This window comes from Rhincodon typus, chromosome 16 (genome assembly GCF_021869965.1).
Source record: "Rhincodon typus isolate 14 chromosome 16, sRhiTyp1.1, whole genome shotgun sequence".
NCBI classification, from domain to species: Eukaryota; Metazoa; Chordata; class Chondrichthyes; order Orectolobiformes; family Rhincodontidae; genus Rhincodon; species Rhincodon typus.
The window spans coordinates 43825329-43848817 of record NC_063347.1 but is presented as its reverse complement, the minus strand read 5'-3'; the positions used below and the strand labels follow the sequence as shown (position 1 = coordinate 43848817).

At 41.6% G+C, this 23489-nt stretch overlaps 1 protein-coding gene across 4 annotated transcripts in view; it reads left to right on the top strand.

The window, feature by feature from the left end:
- Window positions 1–23489, top strand: part of LOC109914264 (contactin-4-like) — a 1378312-nt gene that overhangs the window by 1218714 nt on the left and 136109 nt on the right. For all 4 annotated transcript variants that reach the window (XM_048606641.1, XM_048606645.1, XM_048606643.1 and 1 more), the window contains one exon: window positions 7956–8105. In XM_048606641.1, the coding sequence (XP_048462598.1) occupies window positions 7956–8105 (150 nt within the window). The remainder of the gene's footprint in view (window positions 1–7955; window positions 8106–23489) is intronic.

Sequence of the window (23489 nt, the reverse complement as noted above, 5' to 3'; positions counted from 1 at the left end):
CATCCAGCCCTGCACCTTGTTGTCTCGGATTCTCCAGCATCTGCAGTTCCTACTATCTCTGATTCGAATATACTAAGGGATGTGCCCACCTCCAGTTATAAAATAACTATGTACCCTTCCCTGTTCCTGAACTGGAGAAATATTAGCAGTTCAGTCTCCAGCTTTATAACTCAGAGTCACAGCTTCTAGAGCTGCAAACATTTGATACAGCCATAATCTGTCTGGATCAAACTGGCATCCAGGAGCTTCCACATTCTGCAGCTGTGACACATGACCTGTTCAGCCATCCTTAAACCATGTAATATAGGAGCAGAATTGGACCATTCCGCCCATTGATCTTCTCTACCATTCGATCATGTTACTCAACCCCATTCTCCCGTCTTCTCCCCGGAACCCTTGACCACTTTACAAATCAAGAACCTATCTATCTCTGTTTTAACTGCACTCGGTGAAATGGCCTCCACAGCCTTCTGCAGCAATGAGTTCCATAGATTCACCACCTTAGACGTTCCTCCTTATCTCAGTTGCAAGGGGTGGTCCCTTCAGTCTGAGGCTGTGCCTTTAGGTCCTATTCTCTCCTACGACTGGAAACATCTCCACATCCACTTTATCCAGCTTTCTCAGTATTCTGCAAGTGTTAATGAGATCGTACCCCACCACCCACCCTCAATCCTTCTAAACTCTATTGAGTACAGGTCCAGAGGTCTCAACTGCCTCTTGTATGACAAGCCTTTCATCCCTGGGATTATTGTTGGAAAACTTCCCTGGACTCCTCCAACGAGGCCCAGTACCAGTCACGATATTCCAAATGGGGTCTGACCAAAGCCTTATACAGCCTCAACAGTACATCTCTGCACTTCTATTCTAGTCCCCTTGAAATGAATGCTAACATTGCATTTGACTTCCTAACTGCCAACTGAACTTGCATGTTAACCTTTAGAGAAACCTGAGTCCCTTTGTCTTTCAGGTTTCTGAAATCTTCCCCATTAAAAATAGTCTATGCCTCTAATTATCCTACCAAAATGTATAACTGCACACATTTCCATTTTGTATTTCATCTGCCACTTGTTTGTCTACTTTCCTTGTCTGTCCAAGTCCAACTGCAGCCTACCTCCGCTTCCTCAACATTACTTGTCCTCCCCTCAGCTTTCTATCATCTGCCAACTTAGCAACAATGTCCTCACTAAAAACTAAAAGAACTGCAGATGCTGTAAATCAGGAACAAAACCAGAAGTTGCTGGGAAAGCTCAGCACATCTAGCAGCATCTGTGAAGGAAAAAACAGAATTACCGTTTTGGGTCTGATGAACTAATGGTGGCTGGGAAAACGTCAGCTTGTGTGCAGAAAAAAGGGAGGGGATGGAGTAGGGAGTAAACAATAGGATAGAGCCTAAAGAGAGAGAAGAGCAGTTGGACAAAGAGTTGATAACGATCAGGCTAGGAGGGTGAATAGTTGTTAATGGGGACTATTAGTGACTAACAACAGTGGGTGTGTAATGGTATATGGCAACAGGGCCTGGTGTGTGGGGTAGGGGCTGAAACATGGGAGAGTTTAGGCCCTAAAATTATTGAACTCGATTTTGAGTCTGGAGGGCTGTAGGGTCCCCAAGTGGAAAATGAGGTGTTGTTCTTCCAGCTTGCGTTGAGCTTCACTGGAGCACTGCAGCAAGCCAGAGACATAGATGTTGGCCAGGGATCAGGGCGGTGCGTTAAAGTGAAAGGCAACAGGTAGATCAGGATCTTTTTTGCGAGCAGAACATAGATGTTCTGCGAAGCGGTCCCCAGTCTACACTTCATTTCCCCAGCGTTGAGCAGGGAATGCAGTAGACTAGATTCTGGGAAGTGCAGGTGAAGTGTTGCTTCACCCAGAAGGTATGTTTGGGCCCTTGGATACTGGGGAGGGAGGAGGTAAATGGGCAGGTGCACTTGCACCTTCGCCAGTTACAAGGTGAGGTACCGTAGGGCTGTGGGGGATTGTTGGGGGTGAAGGAAGTGTGGACCAGGGTGTCCCGGAGGGAATGGTCCCTGCGGAAGACGGACAAGGGAATATGTGTGTGGTGGTGGCATCTTGCTGGAGGTGGAGGAAATGTCATCTGATGATCTTCTGGATGTGGACACTGGTGGGATGGTAGGTAAGGACAAGTGGAACCCTATTGCTGTTGCGGGAGGGAAGGAAAGGGGTGAGGGCAGAAGTGCGGGAGATGGGTCAGGCCTGGATGGGACTAGAAAGCTACCTGCCATGGGACTTCAGAATAGTGAGTGGTGGAAGCCTGATCTTAAACCACTTAGCATTCCTTGAAGCATTGAATGGTTCTGGTGTTGCCAGTATCAGCGGTGATGTATTCTTCACTAAATCTTCAGGCAGCCCAACAGGAAATCTTACCGTCTTAAAACTCAGCCTTGGCATTCTTCTGGGTCAAAACCATATCACCAGTGTGTACTTTCGTCATGTCTTTAAATGCTTTCAGGTATTCTACAGACCACCCACAAGCTGTTCCATCTTTGAGCAGTTGATACAGTGGAGGGAATGTATTGTCTAAATTGGATACTCAACAATTCCTATGAATATTTCAAAGTTCTTCTTTGTTCTCTGGTCTCTTTGCTTTCAAAATCCCCTCAACTTTTTCTTGCATTGGGTGGAAACCTTCACTATCTATCTGATGGCTCAGATGTGTTACATTTGACAGCATGAAACAACAGTTGAACTTCTTAGGTTTGATACCACATTTTTGAAATCAATCAATCCAGGAGATTGCAACACTCAACATGTTCTTCCTCTGTCTTACTGCTAGTTTAATCTCAGAAACAGCATAATTACTTTTATCTCACTTTATACCTGGTCCCTGATGCTCTGGAACTCAGAGGAGTGTAGACGTTCCAAGTGGTAACCATTTGCACTGGTACAATTCCTTTTGTGTTTAAATGACAAGCAGTTCCTTGCTCATATCAATTGATTCTAATTACAAATATTCATGACAAATATATCTTACTGAACAATTTTGAAAAGGCTAAATCAGAAAACAAATATTCACTGGTTAAAAAAAATGGATAATTACTCGAAGTATAATCTCCAAAAATCAGAACAGAGCCAGGCATTTTGAAATACCGCAATGGGTGTGGCCCATTCATTAGTCTTCATCTTAATCACTTCTTGTCTTTCTAACCTAGCTTCTTGCTTCCTGTTTCTAACTGTGTATAAAGCACTTGGTTAGCTTTATAAAATCTGAGCTGTACATTGACTTTTGTCTTGACATGAGCCGTGTGAAACTTAATTTGTTCATTTGTTCAAAGACCGCTTTTCAATCTCCTAGGATTTTTTTCAATTTCAGCTGGATTCTTACTGATTCTGATTGGAAATAACTTGGCCCAATTTAACCATATTTTCTTGAGCCAAACCCTTCTTTGCTCCTACTACCAACAGCAGGGATTACCGATCCTACACTAACTTCACCAAAAACTGGAATACTGTGATTGGAATAACTAGTCAGTTTACATAAAGGGAATTTGAATCAGGAACTTTTTGTAATTTCCTTCTGAAGTAATAGCACAGTGGCTGTGTTAATGTGAAAGTAAATTGTAAGTGTCCAACTTCTGTTTTTATTGTGGTTACTCAGATTATATCTTCAGCCTTACTATGCTCATCTTCCATGCGAATTTCCTCTCACTCCTTGACTTGATCAAAAACTTGAACTTCTATTTCCATATCTACCATCTGCACATTTGAAGATTTCCAAACTCCTGAACCAGCATTGTCGTGACTCCTGTCTTGTTCAGTGCTCTGATCTGGAGCTTCTCCTTCTATGTGCCATCAACATATGAGCAATATTCCTGCAGGCACAGCAATTTGACTAGAAATGGGCCATTGAGATGGTTTGTAGCCACCATTGCAATGCCACATCTAATTTCTGACCCTGATACTGTGAGCTTCGCTGTTGTGACTTGGATCTTGGTGAAACCCATTAGACCTCCCCTGTCAGGTCAGGAAAATAACTCCCTTCAAGTTTACAATTATTATGTTCTGCCATTTCAACAACAGTGGCCTCATCACAGGCCTCAATTCACATCAACTTCCTGCCTTTCCTGAAGCGATTAGCATGGATTTTTTTGTAATTTAGGCCTTTTACAAACACGGCTATAGCATTGATTTCTAAGGCTCATACCATACCCATGAGACAGTTTCTTGAATTTATGAATGCTATTTGCAACCATCTCACTTGGCCACAGCTTCACTGAATGCAGCTCTCAGTGCAATCTTATTCTGGACTCATATTATAGAATGAATAAGAATCTCACAAATTTCAGAGTAGTTCATAATATTGATTCTCACAAGCAATATTGGCTAGACACAATCTCAAAACTATCTGATCCCATCGTTGTATGGAAAACATTTACTTTACCCTCATCTCCTATTTTATTGATTGCAACCCTTGTTCTTAATTTGTTGGAGTTGAACTCCATCATTCTCCCAAATATGCTCCAGTTACATACTGTGCTAACTCTTGTACATCTGAATACAATGTGCACAATGAGCAATCTTTCAAATCACTCAAATGTTTTGCAAAATCTACTTTGAGTTCCAAAAATGTGGAGCAATGTTCTTCAGTCTTTAATTTCTCAAAGGTAATATAAAAAGGAATTCAACCTCTGCCTTATTGTCCTCCTGTGTTGTTACCTGCAAACAATATCTTACTTCAGATTTGTTGGCCGGCTACTGTACTGTAATTGTATTTAAGGGGAGGCAACTGTGTGAAGCAAAATTCCTTGAAATAATATACTGTTTTATATAAGGAATAGGCAGCTAAATAGTAGTACTGTTGCTCATTCCTCTTGCCATGGTAGCAACAGCAGACAACTTCAAATTTTCCATTATATGTTTATATAAATATTTGTTCATAAACCATGAGAACAACCAAAACTGAAAACTGAATTTCATCTTGTTATAGGGTGAGCAGTGACAGAAATTATGTCCTGGCATGAAGGCCATAACATATTTCCTTGCTCTGTTCGTGGCGTTTGTATTTGTGCTGACTTGTTGCATTTTTGCTGAAAGAATCTTGATATCAGTTATTGCAGTCCACTGAGTCAGCTGGTGATTAGCATCAGATAGGGGCTGTGAGCAAGTGAATGATGAGGCTTCACATACCCGTGGTGATAAGTAAACATGATAGCTTCTTGGCATGTGCTCCAGGCTCCGGAATTAAATTGCAGAAGCTGTCTGCTGATCCTACTGATCTACCACATCATTTGTAGTTTAGGATTTTGTCTGATTTTGGCCATGTTATCTGACAGCGACTGCATTTTGTGAAGACTCACTCGGTGGCATCAGTTTCAATTCTGTGACCATTAGCTGTCCACTATTCTTTCAGGGAATGTTAACTATTTTTATCGACAATATTGTGCCTAATACCCAATCTTTTAAATGTAAAAAAATCAAAATTATACCGTACTTCAGCAAAAAAAAATCCTGTACTTCAAAAAAACAGCTACATAACATCATTATAGATGGGCACTGGAAAAAGTCTACAAATGTAAACATTACGTTATTAATACAAGATTTATTTAAATAATAAACATCTATTATTGATGTTCCAAGAGGGTGATGTTTCTAATTTTATTTATTCATCTAATAAGTCACTTATTTATAATCTTGGAAAAAGGGCAAATTTTCTAAAGTATTATTCTTAAATATTACATCAAGAACTTGTTAAAAATATTTTAGCAATATAGGTGTTGATTTGATCAGGTTTCATTGATACAAATCTTTGTTCATCAGCCCTCATGATTTAGGCTGCGATAAGGTATGGGACTTGGATTCAGTCCTGCACCTCCAACAGATTGCTGTTAGATTCTCCAGTCCCAGCTCTTAGTGTGCTGAATCCAAATCTCTGCCTCACCCAAGAGGGACCATTGTTTGACTCTTGGGATTTCCAACAAGCTCCTTTATTGACACACTTTTTTCTACAGTTCGGGTTATTCCATCTACCTACCCCAGAGGCTTAACAGGAAGTGACTGTGAATGTCAATGTTACATCAGCCATACATTACCAAATGTCTTTATGTCTGCATTCTTAATATATGCAAGGACAGCATTTGGTGCATGGAAGTAAATCAGGAGCAAAATATCTGGCAACTGAAGAATAATGTGGGAAAATGTGAAATTGTCCATTTTGGCAAGAAGGATAATAAAGAAGCATTTTATCTAAATGATGTGACATATTGCAGAGCTCTGAGTGGCAGAGAGATCTGGGTGTTTGAATCCAAGAATTTCAAAAGATTAGAATAGGAAAGCTAATAGAATGTTATTGCTAACTGCGAGGGAAATTAAATACAAAAAATAGAGAACATAAAGTAGGTCTGGCTGCAGAGTTGTAGAGAAAGCAGAGTTAATGTCTCGGGTCCAGTGATCCTTATTCAGATAATTGAAAGCTGCCAGACCAGCTGAGTTTCTCCAGAGATTTCTGTGTTTGTTTCAGATTTCCAGCATCTACTTTTCTTTGTTTGATGACCAAAGTGGAGAAGTTATGCTTCATTTACAGAGGGCACTGATGAGACCACATCCAGAATACTGCATATATTTTTATAGGTTTCAATATTTAAGAAAGAATGTGAAAAAAGTAGATGAAATAATGGTAAAGTTTTATACATGGAATAAGATGTAGGAAAAAATTACTGCAGATGCTGGAATCTGGACTGAAAACAACAAATGCTGGAGAACACAGCGGATCAAACAACATCTATGGAGAGAGAGCAAGCTAACATTTTGAGTCTAGATGACTCTTCATCAGAATAAGATGATTGTCACATGAGGAAAGATTGAACAGGCTAAGACTGTATCCTGCTAAAGTTTAAAAGAGTAAAAATTGAAACATACAAGATCCTCACAGATCTGAACGGAATAGATTTGGAAAACCGAGAACTAGAGGTTTGCTGTTTAAAAATCAGGGGTAACCTTATCAAGAACAGAGATTGGGAGGACTTTTTTCTCAAAGTGTGTTGTCAGTCTTTGGAGCCCTTTACGTCAGAAGGTAGTGCAAGCAGAGTCCTTGAACATTTTTAATGCAGACATAGATAGATTGTTGATAACCAGAAGTGAAAAATTATCAGAGCTAGGCAGGAACGATGAATAATCAGATCAGCCATGGTTGCATTGAACGATAGAACAGGCTGCAGGTGCCAAGTGGCCTACCCCTTCTAATCAATCATATCAATCATAGAATCCCTACAGTGTGGGACCAGGCCATTCAGCCCAACGAGTCCACGCCGACCCTCCAAAGAGCATCCCTTCCAGACCCACCCCCTCCCTTCTCCCTATAACTCTGCATTTCCCATTGGTAATACAGATAGCCTGCACATCCCTGGACACTATGGGCAATTTAGCATGGCCAGTCCACCTAACCGGCACATCTTTGCACTATATGAGAAAACCAGAACACTTAGGGGAAACTCACACAGACATGGACAGAATGTGCAAACTCCACACAGATAGTTGCCCGAGGATGGAATCAAACCTGGGTCCCTGGTGCTGTGAGGCAGCAGTGCTAACCACTAAGCCACTGTACCACCCATGGTCTATGTTCTTATGTATATTGTACATGCAGCTTATGTACAGATTGCTGTTGTATGTTCTTATGTATATTATCCATCTCTATTTGCTCTTGAGAAGGTGGTTGTGAACTACTTTCTTGAATTGCAGCTGACATCTGATGCAGAGAGTGCGGCTGGTAAGCTGATCATGGATTTTAATCTCATAATGATTACAGAACAGTAATATAATTCCAAGTCAGGACGGTGCGTAGTTCAGACAGGAACTTATGCATGGTCATGTTCGCAATCATCCACTGTCAGCGTCGCTGTAGGCGGTAAAGGTTGTTCCAATTATTACAATGGATTATGTTTTCTCTTGAAGTAGATCACATTTTACATGCTAAAGTTAATATCTCATGTTTGTACTTGCAGTTCCTGAGGTCATTGATGGCGATGCTGTAACAGCGACAGTGATCGATTTAAGCCCTTGGGTAGAATATGAATTCAGAGTTGTCGCTAGTAACAGTATTGGCATTGGGGAACCGAGCTTACCATCTGCAAAATCAAGAACAGAAGAAGCCCGTAAGTGATTGATGATTATTACTGAGCGTGACCTCATAGTCTGCAACTGTGGTGATTGTAAAATGGCATTGAATCATGAAAACAGGAGCAGAATAGACCATTAGGTCCTGTGATCCTTTGAGCCCTTAGAACCATATCCAACTCCTCCTTGAAAATATTCAGTATTTTGGCAATAGCAAACATGGTTGGATTGGAAAAACTGTTCAGTACAGTTTGGCATAAATGGAAAATGGAAAACTTGGTCAGACCATGACTAACAAAGGGAATTAGGGATAATATTAAATCCAAGGAAGAGGCATACCAATTGGCCACAAAAAGCAACAGACCCTGGGAATGGGAATAGTTCAGATTCCAGAAAAGGGAGACAAAGAGACTGGAAAATAGGGTATAAGAGTAAATTTGCAGGGAACATACAAGCCAATAGTAAAAGCTTCTATAGATTTGTGAAGATAAAAAGATTATCCCCTACAGTCAGAAACACAGGAACTTATTACGTGGAATAAGACCAATTAAATATATACTTGAGTTCTGTCTTCACAAAGGAAGACACCAATGATGTCCCATGAATTTGGAAACTTATGGACAAATGAGAAGGAGGAATTGAGAGAAGTTAGAATTAACCCATAAGTGATGTTGGAGAAACTTATAGGATTAAAGGCAAATAAATCTCTAGTGCCTGGTAATCTTCACCCCAGAGTATGGAACAATGCTTAGACCCCAGCTAATCACAATATCTATTAATGATTTAAATCAGGAAATGAATTTTAAAATCTCCAAGTGTGTAAATGATGCCAAGGCTGAGTATGCTGTGACGGGAATGCAGAGAAGTTTCAGTGTGATTTGGACAAGTAAGCAGGCAAATATATGGCAGATGCAGTATAATGTGGATAAATGTGAGATTATTCACTTTGGTAGCAAAAACAGGCAAGCAGATTATTGAACAGGGGGAGGTGCAATTAGACCTGGTGTCCTTGTTTACCTGTCATTGAAAGTAAGCAAACAGGTGCAGTAGGTGGTGAAGAAAACAACTGGTATGTGGGCCTTCATAGCGGGAGGATTTGAGTACAGGAGTAGGGACGCCTTGCTACAATTGTACAGGGCCTTGGTAAGACTACACCTGGAGTATTGTGTGTAGTTTTGATCACCTTAAATAAGGATGGATGTTCTGATTATTGAGAGACTGCAACAGTTGTTTACCAGATTCATTCCCATGATGGCTGGACTGATGCATAGGGAGACACTGGATTGGTTAGGGCTATATTCACTGGCTATTAGAAGAATGAAGGAGGGACATCATAAAAACCTGTAAAATCCTAACAGGGTTAGACAGGGTAGATGCAGGAAGAATGTTCTCAATGACGATGAAGTCCAGAACCAGGGACCACAATCTAAGGATAAGGTATAGGCCTTTTCGATAGAGGGGGAGAAATTTTCTTTACACAGAGAGTGGCAAGCCTGTGGAATTCTCTGACACAGGAAATTGTTGAGTCCTATATGTTGAAGATTTTTGAGAATGTGTTCGATGTAATTCTTAGAACTAAAGGAGTTGAACAATATGTGGAGAAAGTGAAAACAGGGTATTGAGTTAGATGATCAGTTGTGAGAATAGAATCCTCACAATGTGAAAACAGGCCATTCGGCCCAACAAGTTCACAGCAACTCTCCGAAGATCCCACCCAGATCCGTCCCTCTACCCCTGCATTTCCCATAGCTAATGCACCTAAACCACACATCCCTGAATACTATGGGCAATTTAGAGTGGCCAGTCCACCTAACTTACATATCTTTGGACTATGGGAGGAAACCCAGAGCATCCAGTAGAAACCCACACAGACACAGGGAGAACGTGCAAACTCCACACAGAGTCACCCAAGACTGGAATCGAACCCAGGTCCCTGGTTCTGTGAGGCAGCAGTGCTAACCATTGAGCCACCGTGCCATCCTTATGATCAGGTTGAATCGTGGAACAGTCTTGAAAGACCGAATGGCCTACTCATGCTCCTCTTTTCTCTGTGTCTATGTTTATAATCCCCTGTTTTCACTTTCCTTTTATTTAAATAATGGGGTTACATTCATTCCAAGCCATAGGAACAGTTCCAGTGTCTATAGAATCTTGAAAGATGACTACTAATAAATCCAGTTTTTCTGTGGTCATTTCCTTCTGTACTTTCATCCACAGGTTATAGGGCCCTAGGGATTTAATAGCCTTTAATCCTTTCAACCACCCCAACACTGCTTCGTCGCAAATACTGATTTCCTTCTGTTCCACCCTCCAACTTGACATACATTTTTGGGACATTATCTGTATTCTCCTTTCCAAAGACGGAACCAAAATGTCCATTTAAATTCCCTACCATCTCTTTGTTTCCCATCAGAAATTCCCCTGTTTCTGTTTGTAAGGGACTTATATTTGTCTTCTACTTTTTACCCACCTATCGAAGCTTTTGCAATTAGTTTTTAGGTTTCCTACGAGCTTATTCTCGGACTCTATCTTCCATTCTAGTCAATTCTTTTGTCCTCCTTTCCTGAGTTCTAAAACACTCCTAATCCTCAGGTCTGCTGTTTTTTTTTGTGTGCCCCTTCCTTGGATCTAATACTATCTTTATTTTCCCATGTTAGTCATTTTTGAGGACATTTCACATTATTTTTGTGCTGGACAGGAATAAACAATTGTTGCAGCTCACCTTTGCACTCTCTAAATGTTTGCCATTGACTCTCCAACATAATCTCTTAAAATAATGTTCACCAATTTGTCATAGCCAGCACATGCCTTATACCATCACAGTTTCCTTTAATTAGATTCGGAACCCAAGTCTCAGAATCAGCAATGTCACACTCTGTCTTAATGAAGAATTCTAACATATTATGATTACTCTTTCCCTAACCCTATCGCAGGGGCCTTACACAACTAGATTACTGTTATTCCTTTCTGATTACAAAATAATAACATATACCACATTGTTTATCAAGGTAGTTTTGCAAAGCACAATTGACATAAACTGTGAAATAATAAAATGTTACTTTCTAATGATCTTCTTGCAACGAGTATTAAACAAATCTCTTTCCAACTTACAAAGAAAATATATCGAGGAACTGAAGAGAGTGCAAAAAAATTACAGACACAGTATTAGAAATGCATTCCTGTCAGGATAGGAGATAACAAGGTGTAGAGCTGGATGAACACAGCAGACCAAGCAGGATCAGAGGAGCAGGAAGGCTGACGTTTCGGGCCTAGACCCTTCTTCAGAAATTTTCTGCCTTCCTGCTCCTCTGATGCTGCTTGGCCTGCTGTGTTCATCCAGTTCTACACCTTGTTATCTCAGATTCTCCAGCATCTGCAGTTCCTACTATCCCTGTCAGGATAGGTCCTTTTTTTCTGCTAAACATGGAAGGCTGCAGGCTAATCTAACAGAATTCTTGAAAACTACAAAAGCTATGAAAGGTTTTGATAAAAGTATGACAGAATCATGCAGAATTGTTGTGGTACAGAAGGAGGCCAGTCAGCTAATCGTGTCTTCAATGGCTGTCTGAGCATTTTAACTTTGTGCCAGTCTCCTGCTCTATCCCTATAATCCTGCACATTGTTTCTATTTAAATACTCATTTAATACCCTCTTGAATGTCTCAATCAAACTCATCCTTACTCCTCTTCCAGGCAGTGCGTTCTGTACCCTGACCACATGCTGTGTGAAAGACTTTTTTTCTCACATCACATTTGTTTCTTTTGCAAAACACTTCAAAACTGTGCCATCTGGTTCCTGATCCATTTATGAATGGGAAGTGTGTCCCTAACTACTCTGTTCAAGTCCCTAGTGAGTTTGAAAACTGTTATCAAATTTGCACTGAGCTTTCTCCTCTCCAAGGAAGACAGTCCTAACTACTCCAGTCTCTTCTCATAACTGAAGAATATCATCCTTGAAACAATTGTACTAAACCTGTTCTGCACTCTTTCCAATGTTTTCACTTCCTTATACTGTGGCAATCAAACCTGTACATTGTAATCCTGCTGAGGTCTAACCAGTGTCTTATACAAGTTTATTATAACTTTCCTGTTCTTGCATTCTGTCTCTAGAATACTGTATGCTTTATTAACAGCTCTTTCTACCTGATCTGCCACTTTTACTGGCTTCTGTGCATATAAACCCAGGTCCCTCTGCTCCTGTACCCACTACTTTATACTGTCTCTGTGTCAAAGTCCATCATCTCGCACTTTTATGCTTTGAACTTCATCTGCCACCTGTTTGCCCACTCCTCCAGCGTGTCAATGTCTTTCGAAGTACTATGCTGCCTGCTTCACAGTTTGAAAGTTTTGTGTCATTCACAAACTTGAAATTGTCCCCTGAATGTGAAGATCTGGATCATATATCTGTCAGAAAAAGCAAGGGTCCCAATACCGCCCCACCTTGAGAACTCCACTGTAAGCCACCTTCCAGTCCAAAAATACCCACCATCATTACTTTCTTTCCTCTCCCTTAGCCAGTTTTGTATACAGATTGCTCACATCCCTTTTATTCCATGATCTTTAACTTTCTTCATAAGTCTGTTGTGGCACTGTAGTCACAGAAATAATGTGTTCACTCATTCAGAGTTCAATGTCACACGAAGGAACTGTTGCACTGTTACAGGTACCTTCTTTCAGGTGAGATGTAAAGCTGTGGCCCCACAATCTGTTGACATGGATATGAAAGATAGAATCCCAGTAACTTAGAACAATGAGGAAGGCTATTTAGCCTTCACTATTGTGTCATCACTATCCAGCCAGTAGCCATCTAGCCTCATCCAACTGACTCTCTCTTGATCTATAGCTTTGGACTTTATGGCTTTTGAAGGCATTTTAAGTACTTTGAAGGAATCTACCTTTCAGGCTGTGAGTTCCCAATCCTCACCTCAGTGTGGATAAAAAAAAAAGCTGTCCCTTGAAACCCCACTGACTCTCCTACTTCTCATCCTAATTCTATGCATCCTGTTTATGGACTCCTCAGCATAAGGAAATAGGGCTTTTCCATCCTCTCTGTCAAGACCCCTCACAATTTTATTCAGCCTTCTCTGTTCTGAAGAAAGAATCCTAATCTATCCAATCATTCCTCATAACTGAAATATCCTGTCCTAGCAATGTACCTGGAAATTTCTGCCTTATCCATTTGAATGCGATCACATCCTTCCTGTAGTTCATAAACAGGAGTGAATCGAACACTCCACCATGGCCTGAATTATGTTTTATACTGTTTTAGCATCACCCCACAGAGCTTACATTTTATTTCTGAACTACTAAAGGAGAGTATCCTGTATGATGCTTGACCACTTCATGGACATGTCCATCCACCTTCATGGCTCTGCAACATGCTCTGTTCTTCTACAGGTCTCAGTATCCTACCATTTATTTTCTGTTCCCTTGTCTTGTTACATTTCCCCAGATGCATTGCTTTACACTTTTCCAGAATGAACTTAACACTGTTATGCCCATCTGACTGTTTCTTTGTTTTTTAACTTGCACACAAGCTAGCACTTAGTTCTTACTACTAATTCCCCTTGAACTAAAGCAGTTCAGCGTCAAACACCTTGCGGTGTATCTGGAGTCACATATAATGGTATCAAATCAGATAAATTTCCTTCCCTAAAGGGCACTCATGAACCAGTTGGATTTTATGACAATCAACATTAGGCAAGACTTCTTTTAATTCTAGGTTCATTATTGAATTCAAATTTCGCTACATGCCATGGTGGGATTTGAATCCATATCCCCAGAACATTAGTCTCAGACTCTGTATTAACCTGCCACCATCTTCCCCTGCAGATTTCAGCTTCTTGTTTCTTTTTCAGCAAGACACTTTTTTATATCTCCCAACTTCTAAATCATTTGCATAACATTCCAGTCCAAATCATGCATTTAATAGCACTATTTAAAAGGAGAATAGGGGAACTATCCCGAGTGATCTGTTCAATATTTATCCCTCAATAAGCGTCACAAAGCAGTTGATCAATCATCATCATGTGCTATCTGTGGAAGTTTGCTGTTTGCACATTGGCAGAACATTCCCTATGTCACAACAGTAGAGTCATGGAGTCATACAACATGGAAACAGACCCTTCAGTCCAACTAGCCCATGTTGACCATGTTCCCAAACTAAATTAGCCTCACCTGCCCGTGTTTGGCCCATATCCCTCTAAACCTTTCCTGTCCAGGTACTTATTCAAATATCTTTTAAATGGTGTAACTGTACCTGCATGCACCACTTCCTCTGGCATTTTATTCCACACACTAACCATTCTTTGTAAAAAAATTTCCACCTCATGTTCTTTTTAAATCTTTCTCCTCTCACCTTAAAAATATGTTCCCTAATTATGACCTCCGCACCTTAGAGAAAAGACTTTTGCATCCGCCTTATCTATTCGCCCGCAAACCTTTATAAGGTCACCCCTCGACCTCTTACGCTCCAGTGAAAAAAATCCCAGACTCACCAGCTTATTTTTATAACTCAATCCCTCCATTCCTGGCAACATCTGGGAAATCTTTTCTTGACCCTCTCCAGTTTAATGATATGCTTCCTACAACGGAGCGACCAGAACTGTACACAGTACTCCAGATGTGCCTCACCAACGTCCTGTACAATCTCAACATGTGTCCCAACTCCTATTCTCAAAGGTCTGAGCAATGAAGGCAAGCGTGCTAAATGCCTTCTTAGCTACCGTGTCTATATGTGATGCAAATTTCAAAGAATTATGTACCTCAACCCCTCGTAACTACACTTCCAAACTATTTAATCATTGTAAAGTGTTTTGAAATGTCTGGTGGTCATGAAAAGTGCTCTGTGAGTGTACATCTTTTTCTTTAAACTTATGGGCAACAGCAAAATCAAAGACCATCAGTGTAAGATAGTCAACAAATTAACTACAGAATTCAGAAGAAATATCTTCACCCAGGAAGCGTGAGAATACGAAACTTGCAGCTACAAAGCGGTTGAAGTGAATGGTATAGATGCAGCTAAGAAGAAGGGAAATAGACAAAATTACGGCTGTGCTAACAATGTTAGGAAAATGGGAGGAGGCCTATATACTGGCATGACTCAGTTGAGTCAAATAGCCTATTTATTTAAATATATCGAATATGACACGCAAAGTAATGTAAAATTCTTGGGTATTATTTTATGGTATGCTTTCAAACTTATTCCAAAAATCTATGCACTGCTATAAAATTATACCAGACGATATAAAGAACTTTGGAAAGGAAATGCAAGACTTGGCTAGCTCTGTGATTGTGCCTACAAACAGGCTGTTTCAAATGTCTGTGTGAACTCTTTCAATTCTCAATTTTTAAGGATGTGAAGTTTTAAAAATGCATGGTGTTTTCGAATTATTTTGTACGCAGTTACTTATTTTGATCTAACCTAATTCTGCAAATATGTGTTTCGGGCATTACACGTTATCATGGATCATTAATACCGATACACATTGTTTAAATCGCCTACTGAAAGATCTGTTCTGCTCTTATGATAATTGAAGGTCATGTGAAATGTAACATGTTAGGTGAAGATTTGAACTTATTTAAACACTGAATTTTAAAGTCTTACCAGACTTCCATGATTCAAGCCTTTAGCATAATAGTTGGAGGCATCTATCACCCTCCTACGTAAACTGTAAGTGATGTGAATGGAAGGCTGTCAAGATGTTTCCTGATAGCACGCTCTGCAGGGTGGTCTGGATTTGCAAATACCATCATCTACAGAAACATATTTTAGCACTTTTGCCTGGAGCTTCTCCATTCATCATGTTTTAAAAGCACCGTGACAAATAGCCATAAAGTGCAAGGGGGAATGAAAAAAGCGTTTGCAGAAATTCAAGGTGAAGATTTGTTTCTCAATAGATAAAGAATGCTTTTCTGCAGCTAAAAAAGATCCTTTACACATGCCTTTGTGATGTCTCAAAGTCCTTTGCAGCCATTGAATCACGTGAGAGGGTCAAATTCAGTTCTACTCACCTGGCACAAATCAGCAGGTTGGTTACTTACCCACTCAGAACCTGATCATTGCTGATGTCAACCTGCAAGGCAAAGCCTCAATGAGTCTAAATATTTGTGAACTATTCATTCAGGAGGACCCCAATTTCACATTGATTACAGCTTGAGCAGGGAAACATTTTTCCCACTAAAAGAAGACCGGTCCATAACTCTTCATAACACAGAAGTGGCCTTCTCATAAGTCTAACCCTTATTCTGCTGAGTGTCTCCTCCCTCTCCTTCCTCTCTTTGCTGGACTTGCATTAAATTCTTCTGTAATCCTCCCTTTCGGTTAACTATAACCTGACCAATATATAACCTGACCTAATCTTCCCCTGCCAGCTACTCTTCCCTCAGTACATGCCTGCTTCAGCTGAGAAATCACAAAGAACAGATTCTTCCCAGACCCTGAATAACTTGGGCTGTGATGAGCAATTTGGAAAAGTGTGTGAGCAGTCAAGAAAGGCCTTTCTTGACTTTGGTGACTTTGGGAGCAACAAGTCACATTTTCCAACTAAGTTCCTAATGTTGGTACAAGATTCTTGCAAATGAACATTGAGAGGCTATTAATAAGGATTATCGCTCATTGCCACCCTCATTATTGCTTAATCTTGCCTTACTAATATGCATTCTCCTATTCAACATGCAATGGATAGAAACTAGACACTGACAATCTCGACATGGTGACTCCAGTTCACTGCTTGCTCGTCTGGACTTCCATCTTTGACACGTGGCACCAATGTCTCATGGCATGTTCGCCATGCCCACAAATGCTGGCATCCAGCAAGTGCGAGCCTCTGCACTATTGTAGCACAGTATGCTTCTGCACTGCCACACTCTAAATTGGAGTGTTCCAGAAAATATCCCTGGAATGCTCCTAGTTCACAGGTTAGATCAGCCTGAATGTCATGGCTGTTTGCTTGATTTCTTAGTGCGACCTTCAAGAGCGAACTATACGGTAAATGGAAAAGCTCTGGGGAAAATTGATGCACAGAGAGATGTGGGTGTTCAGGTCCATTGTACCCTGAAGGTGGCAACGCAGGTCGATAGAGTGTCAAGAAGGCAATGGCATGCTTTCATTCATCAGATGGGGTATCGAGTATAAGAGTTGGCAGGTCATGTTACAGTTGTATAGGACTTTGGTTCAACCACATTTGGAATACTGTGTACAGTTCTGGTCGCCACATTACCAAAAGGATGTGGATGCTTTGAAGAGGGTGCAGAGGAGGTTCACCAGGATGTTGCCCAGTATGGAGGGCGCTAACTATGAAGAGAAGTTGAGTACATTAGGATTATTTACATTAGGAAGACGAAGGTTGAGGGGGGACCTGATTGAGGTCTACAAAATCATGAGAGGTATAGACAGGGTGGATAGCAAGAAGCTTTTTCCCAGAGCGGGGGACTCAATTACTAGGGATCACGATTTCAAGGTGAGAGGGGAAAAGTTTAAGGGAGATATGCGTTGAAAGTTCTTTACGCAGCGGGTGGTGGATGCCTGGAACGCGTTGCCAGCTGAGGTGGTAGAGGCGGGCACGAGAACGTCATTAAAGATGTATCCCGACAAGTACATGAATGGGCAGGGAGCAGAGGGATACAGATCCTTGGAAAATAGGCAACAGGTTTAGATAGAGGATCTGGATCGGCGCAGGCTTGGAGGGCCGAAGGGCCTGTTCCTGTGCTGTAATTTTCTTTGTTCTTTGTTCTTTGCTCATTCACTTCGTCCTAACCTAGATACACACAGCCGCCTTGCCTTGCCCTTTTGTGATTTGCCTGTTGAGGCACAGTTTAGAGGCTCATAATACTTCTGTCTTATCTTGCAGTTTAGTGTAGACACATAGCCAAACAGCTTGTCATGCTGGTTACTAGTCACAAGTCTATGCAGTGGACATGTGCAAACAACAGAATGCAATGTCAGTCTTGTACCAGCAACCAACATCACAAACAGACTGCATCTGGATCAACATAATGGCCGTGTCTCTAAGTCAAAAGGGATTTGTCCTTGTCAGGTCATGGTGGGGCTACAGTCAATTGAACGGGCCCCAGTGCAATCAGTCAACAGTAGTATCCTTGATCAGTCCAGAGGTCTGGGCATAATCTCATGTCTGCTTCAACCAGTCTAGGTCAGTGGGTACATTGCACTATGGTCCAGGAACTGGGCCACAGGCAGTCCTGCACGTTCAGTGCAAGCAGACAGGGGATAAGCCAATTGCTAGTCAGGGGAGATGCATGGCAAACAGTCAGGTGTCTGGCCATTCTTCAGTTTGCACTGTCTGTTGAAGTCAGTAAGGGGTTTGGAAGTGGAACTTGGTAGTCCTGAATGTCTAGGTATCTGGGGTCACTGTCGCAATGAGGAGGCAAAGGGTACTCCATTCTGAGGAATGGACGCAACAACTGAGATGTGGAGGGGATTGAGATAATGAAAGGGAGGGGATTCAATTTATAAGGGAGGGGAGCAGGTCATACATGGGAGAATATTGAATCCTGTGAGGTGGGACGTTTTGGAGGTGATTACCTATCAACACCACTGTAGCCTTGATACAGAGTCTGTACAACTAGATGGTGGCCATAATCAAACTGTCATGAAAGGGCTCAAGGAGGGCAGATTGGGGGAGATCCAAGAATAAGGGTAGAAGTTCATTTTTCAGGATGGTGGCTGGGAACATGAGGGAGTTCAGAAAAGATGTGCAGCTCATGGAACACGAGTTATAAAGAGACGTGGAAATTCAAGCAGGGGGATTTCTATGGCCAGGCAAAGCCTGGCACCCACTGCATTAGATGTAACCTTCCATGATCTGTTGGGTAATTAATGTGACCTACACATAGAAAGTGGTTGTAATCACACCCTGAGTCGGCTGAGTCTGTGTCTGTTTGCTGTCTATAAACATGTGCTCCAATACTGAATGATGGGAAACCCTTCAAGGGCCAAGAAGGCGTGCAGATTGAAATCATTTGCAATCAGATCATTGTACAAGTAAAATGCATGCAGTGTGCAAACATGTAGGATGTAAATGCTGGTCACAAGCGATGTTGACCACGTCATTCGTCCTTGCCAGTTGAAGACAGACACCTCTGTGGAGCAGAACTGCACGCACAACCTTAAAAGAGGCACGTGTGTGCCACAAAACCCAACTCTAATGCAACCACTCCCCAGCTGCATAAGACCATGCATCTGATTTCCTCTACATCTGAACTCTAAGCAGAACGCAAGACTCTGTCATGTGCAGTGATGCCTCCAGTGGCTGCTATAGAACTGGGAGGTGAAGGGTTCAGTACCCATGCAGCACCTACACTCTCTTGCTTTCTCTTTGTCACATGACCGGCAGTGTATCCATCAGAATAAGGTCGAGTGTTGAAATGACAAGATAAGTCATTCCAATGGCCCTTCTTGTCTGAATGGCCCACATCCCACTGTATGGAGAAATACGTACAGCTCTCATTTGTAAGTGACCACCCAAATTGATAAGGACCTGTTCTGTTTCTTCTACTGCCGTCACAGGATCACTACAAGCATGATTGATGATTCCAGCTACAGCAAGGATTATCGCCACTGTTACTGTGATGCAATAAAAGCACAGAGAAATGGAGGAGGAATAGAAGTGCCATGAAGCTCAGGAGCAGCAGCAAACTCCAGCCAAACAGCCTTCACATGGAGAGGTTGCAGCAGAAGGTCCCCTCAGGACGTGTAGGAGGTACAAGAGTCTTTCACCCTCGATGGCATTACCTCCACCTGAATGAGGCACAATGTTAGTGCAGGTTGAAGATGTCCCAGGACACTGGCACTGAACTCTGCCAACTGCTGGAACAGGTGCTGTGACCTGCAGATGTGGGTTCCCATCCTATCATGGTAGCCATAAAGGTGACAGCTGCATTAAGCTTCTTTTACATTAGTTCCTTCCAAGGAATCTTCTCTCAGCTGCCTACCCGTAAGTGTAACATGACTGTGACTGATGGTAGTTGTGCCAAGTTACAGTGCTTCATCTGATTTCCCCATGGTGGGATCAGTCTGCTGCCCAAGTACTAGGATCTAGGATCATTTTTGGCTTGTCCCAGGTGCAATTCACAATAGGTTGCATGCACACATTGAGAATGCTACAGCTGAGTTCGCCTATAGAAAGGGGTTCCGTTCCATCAATGTGCAAGTGATTAGTGATCATTGCTTCTACTTCCTGAAAGTTTATAGTTCATACACTAGGAGCTGGCATGATGCCCATATCCTTAAGAACCTGCACAGTCCTGTTTTGTTTGAGTCCAGATGCCTGACAAGGATGATGACTGGAAGATAAGGGCTACCCACTGTGACCATGGCTGATGGCTTTTTTGCACAGTTCCCTGACTGAGGCAGAGCACAAATTCAGTGCAGCTCACTCTATGACAGTGCCATGGCGGAGCAGATAACAGACCTGCGGAAGATGAAGTTCCACTACTTGGGTCTGTCTGGCAGGATTTTACAGTATACTCTGTCTAGAATGTGCTGCATCATCCTAGCCTGCTGCTCTGTACACTGATGGAGCAGGCAAAGAAGGGATGTGATGGAAGCTGGTGAATTGGAATAGTGGAAGGGGGATGAGGACACTGAGCGTAAGGAATATCACCTTTTGCACGACAGAGTTCAGCAGCATAAGGTGCAAGAAGCCAGACAGGACCCCTTAATTCCAGTAGATGAGAGCTGTGTCCACTGATCATTCTCTGATTATAAAATCATTGGTGCTCAAAATATAAGCAGTTCATTTCTATTCTGAGAGACAAATGCAGTTTCTGATTAATTTTTGGTTTGGGGATTGGTGAATGAAAGTGAATATTTGGAGGTGACTAAAGGCTTCCCTGCATGTGCTGGACCCACATTGAACAATCATGAAGTGTTGGGTTATACTGAGTTTTGCAGAATGAGTAGCTGTGTTTTAAAGAAGGATATAAGATGTTACATGGCTATGGACAGGTAAGCTGTGCGGTCTGGTACTTAAATCGTGATTGGGGTAGCAAGGTGCACTTGTATGTGAAGAGAAGAGTCACCCCTGCCACATTCATCTGATGAGCTCTTGGTTTAAGACAGGAACAGAAGTTGCTGGAAAAGCTCAGCAGGTCTGGTAGCATCTGTGAAGAAAAAATCAGAGTTAACGTTTTGGTTCCGGTCATCCTTCCTCAGAACAGGATTCGTTCCTGATTTACGGTATCCACAGTCCTGTCGGATTTTACTTGGTTTAAGACTGTTGTATGACTGTGTTGATGGTGAAGGATATTTCTGAACTGCCAACAGTTGGGTTCCAAGATGGTGCTGGCACTAGGGTTGCTGCTATGTTCTGGCACATACCGGCAGGGTTGAAAACTTCTGGCTACGGTGAGTGGGAGAATTTGGCTAACATCAGACAAGAGGGGCACCACAGCGGTATGAGGTAAAGTAGTTAAAGAAGCGAGTTTGAGGCAAGAGTGGGAGGAAACTTGCTCCCACTTCGCCAAAACTACGGTCAGCACGAGGGCTTCATTTCATGTTAAAATGAACCCTGTTGTGATTGTTGCTTGGAAACGTAGCAGCCAATTTGCACACAGCAGGTTTCCATAAATGACCAAATGGTTGTGTTGTTGATTTGAATGTCTGCTCAAAATAGCATTAAAGTATTCCATGCTGGAACACCACAGGCGTAATGATGCCCTTGTTTGTTTACGTATAAATTTGGTTTTATTTATTTATGTTGCACATTTGCTGGCAGTCTTGCAGCTGACGTGCCTCAATGCAGTGATTTACTTCTGGCATCATGCTCATTGTGGGACCTGAATGATGACAGCTAATATTTGCCGACTTCCATGTCAGTGATCAAATCATTTCTGAACATTTCATTACATGTATAAGTATGTGAGCAGCTAAAATATGCAAAGATATTTTTCCAAGTATTAATCTTCACATTGGTAGAGGACCAGGGATGGACCGGTGATTCAAAATAAATGGGTGTAAAGTTATTTTGAAATCCATGTTGAGGAAAGATTCTCTTGATTCTTTAAAAGAAATCATCAAAGATCATTAATTGCAATCTGTGATCATGCAAGCTGTTAACAATTTAATTGAACCAGCTAGGATTTGTTTTTATTATTTCACACAAGGCAGAATCCTGACAAGTCCAGGATTTACTTTCCGTGACAAATTGCCCTTAAGAAAGAAAAACCTAGACAGAGGAAAGAATGTCAGATTCCTGTGGCCTATTACATCGGGCCAAATCCTCTAGTTTCCTGATCATTGGTGTTAGGACATGAGTTGGAAGATAAATATCCAACTATGTGGAAATCCTGATGCATGCACATAATAAGAGATTTTCTGGGTAGTTTAAACTTTCAATATGTTGCCTTAGATGTCCTGGGCTCTCTGTTAAAGTTTCTGACACTGAGTTCAAGATGAAGACTTGGGCAAGATGTGAGAAACTTAGCTATATGGTTACCCTGAAAATGTTGTATACTTTGTTACCTGGCTTAACTTCACAATCAACCAGCATAATGGAGAACGACAACTGACTGTCCCCTCAAATTCACTCCCTTGGTCAGATGTGACCAAGCCCTGAGCCAACAAACTAACCATTTGACTATTCCCAATTGCTCTAGTCCCAACCCTGACTGTAACTAATGATCCCTTTGCCACCTAGATATATACTACATGCTACCACCATCCTGTGACATTACTTCATCCATTCACTGACCCAGTCACTTATTGACTCCTCCACTCACGCATTTGCTCGCACATTCACTAACTTGCACAGGAACTGGGATAGGCCATTCAGCCCCTTGAGCCTGTTATCCAATTCAGTGAGATTATGGCTGATCTCTGGCCAAACTCCGTACACGGCCTTTGCTAAACAAAAATTTATCTATTTCAGATTAAAAATTAACAGCTGATCTAGTATTAACCACCATTTGTAGAAGAGAGTTCCAGACATCTATCTATCTTTGTGTGTAGAAGTGCTTCCTAACGTTTCTCCTGAATGGTCTAGCCCTAATTCTCAGACTATTCCCCTAGTTCTAGAATCCCCAACCAGGAAAATAGTTTATCTTTATCTACCCAGTCTTTTCCTCGTAAAATCTTGAAGATTTTGATCACATCACCCCTTAACCTTCTAAATTCTAAAGAAAACCGGCCTAATTCATATAATCGTATAACATCACCCCTGAAGTCCAGGTATCATTCTTCCAAAACTACATGGTATCCCTCCAAGGCCAACATATCCATTGTAAGGTATGGTGCCCAGATCTGCTAACAATACTCCAAGTGGGATCTAACCGAGGTTTTGTATAGCTGTAGGATAACTCCTGCATTATTCATTAAAATTGAGACCTTTTAAAATGTATCTGAATATGGCAGCTGCTTTTAAAAAGAAGTACACATTCCTCTCCTTTTCACAATCCTGTGTACTC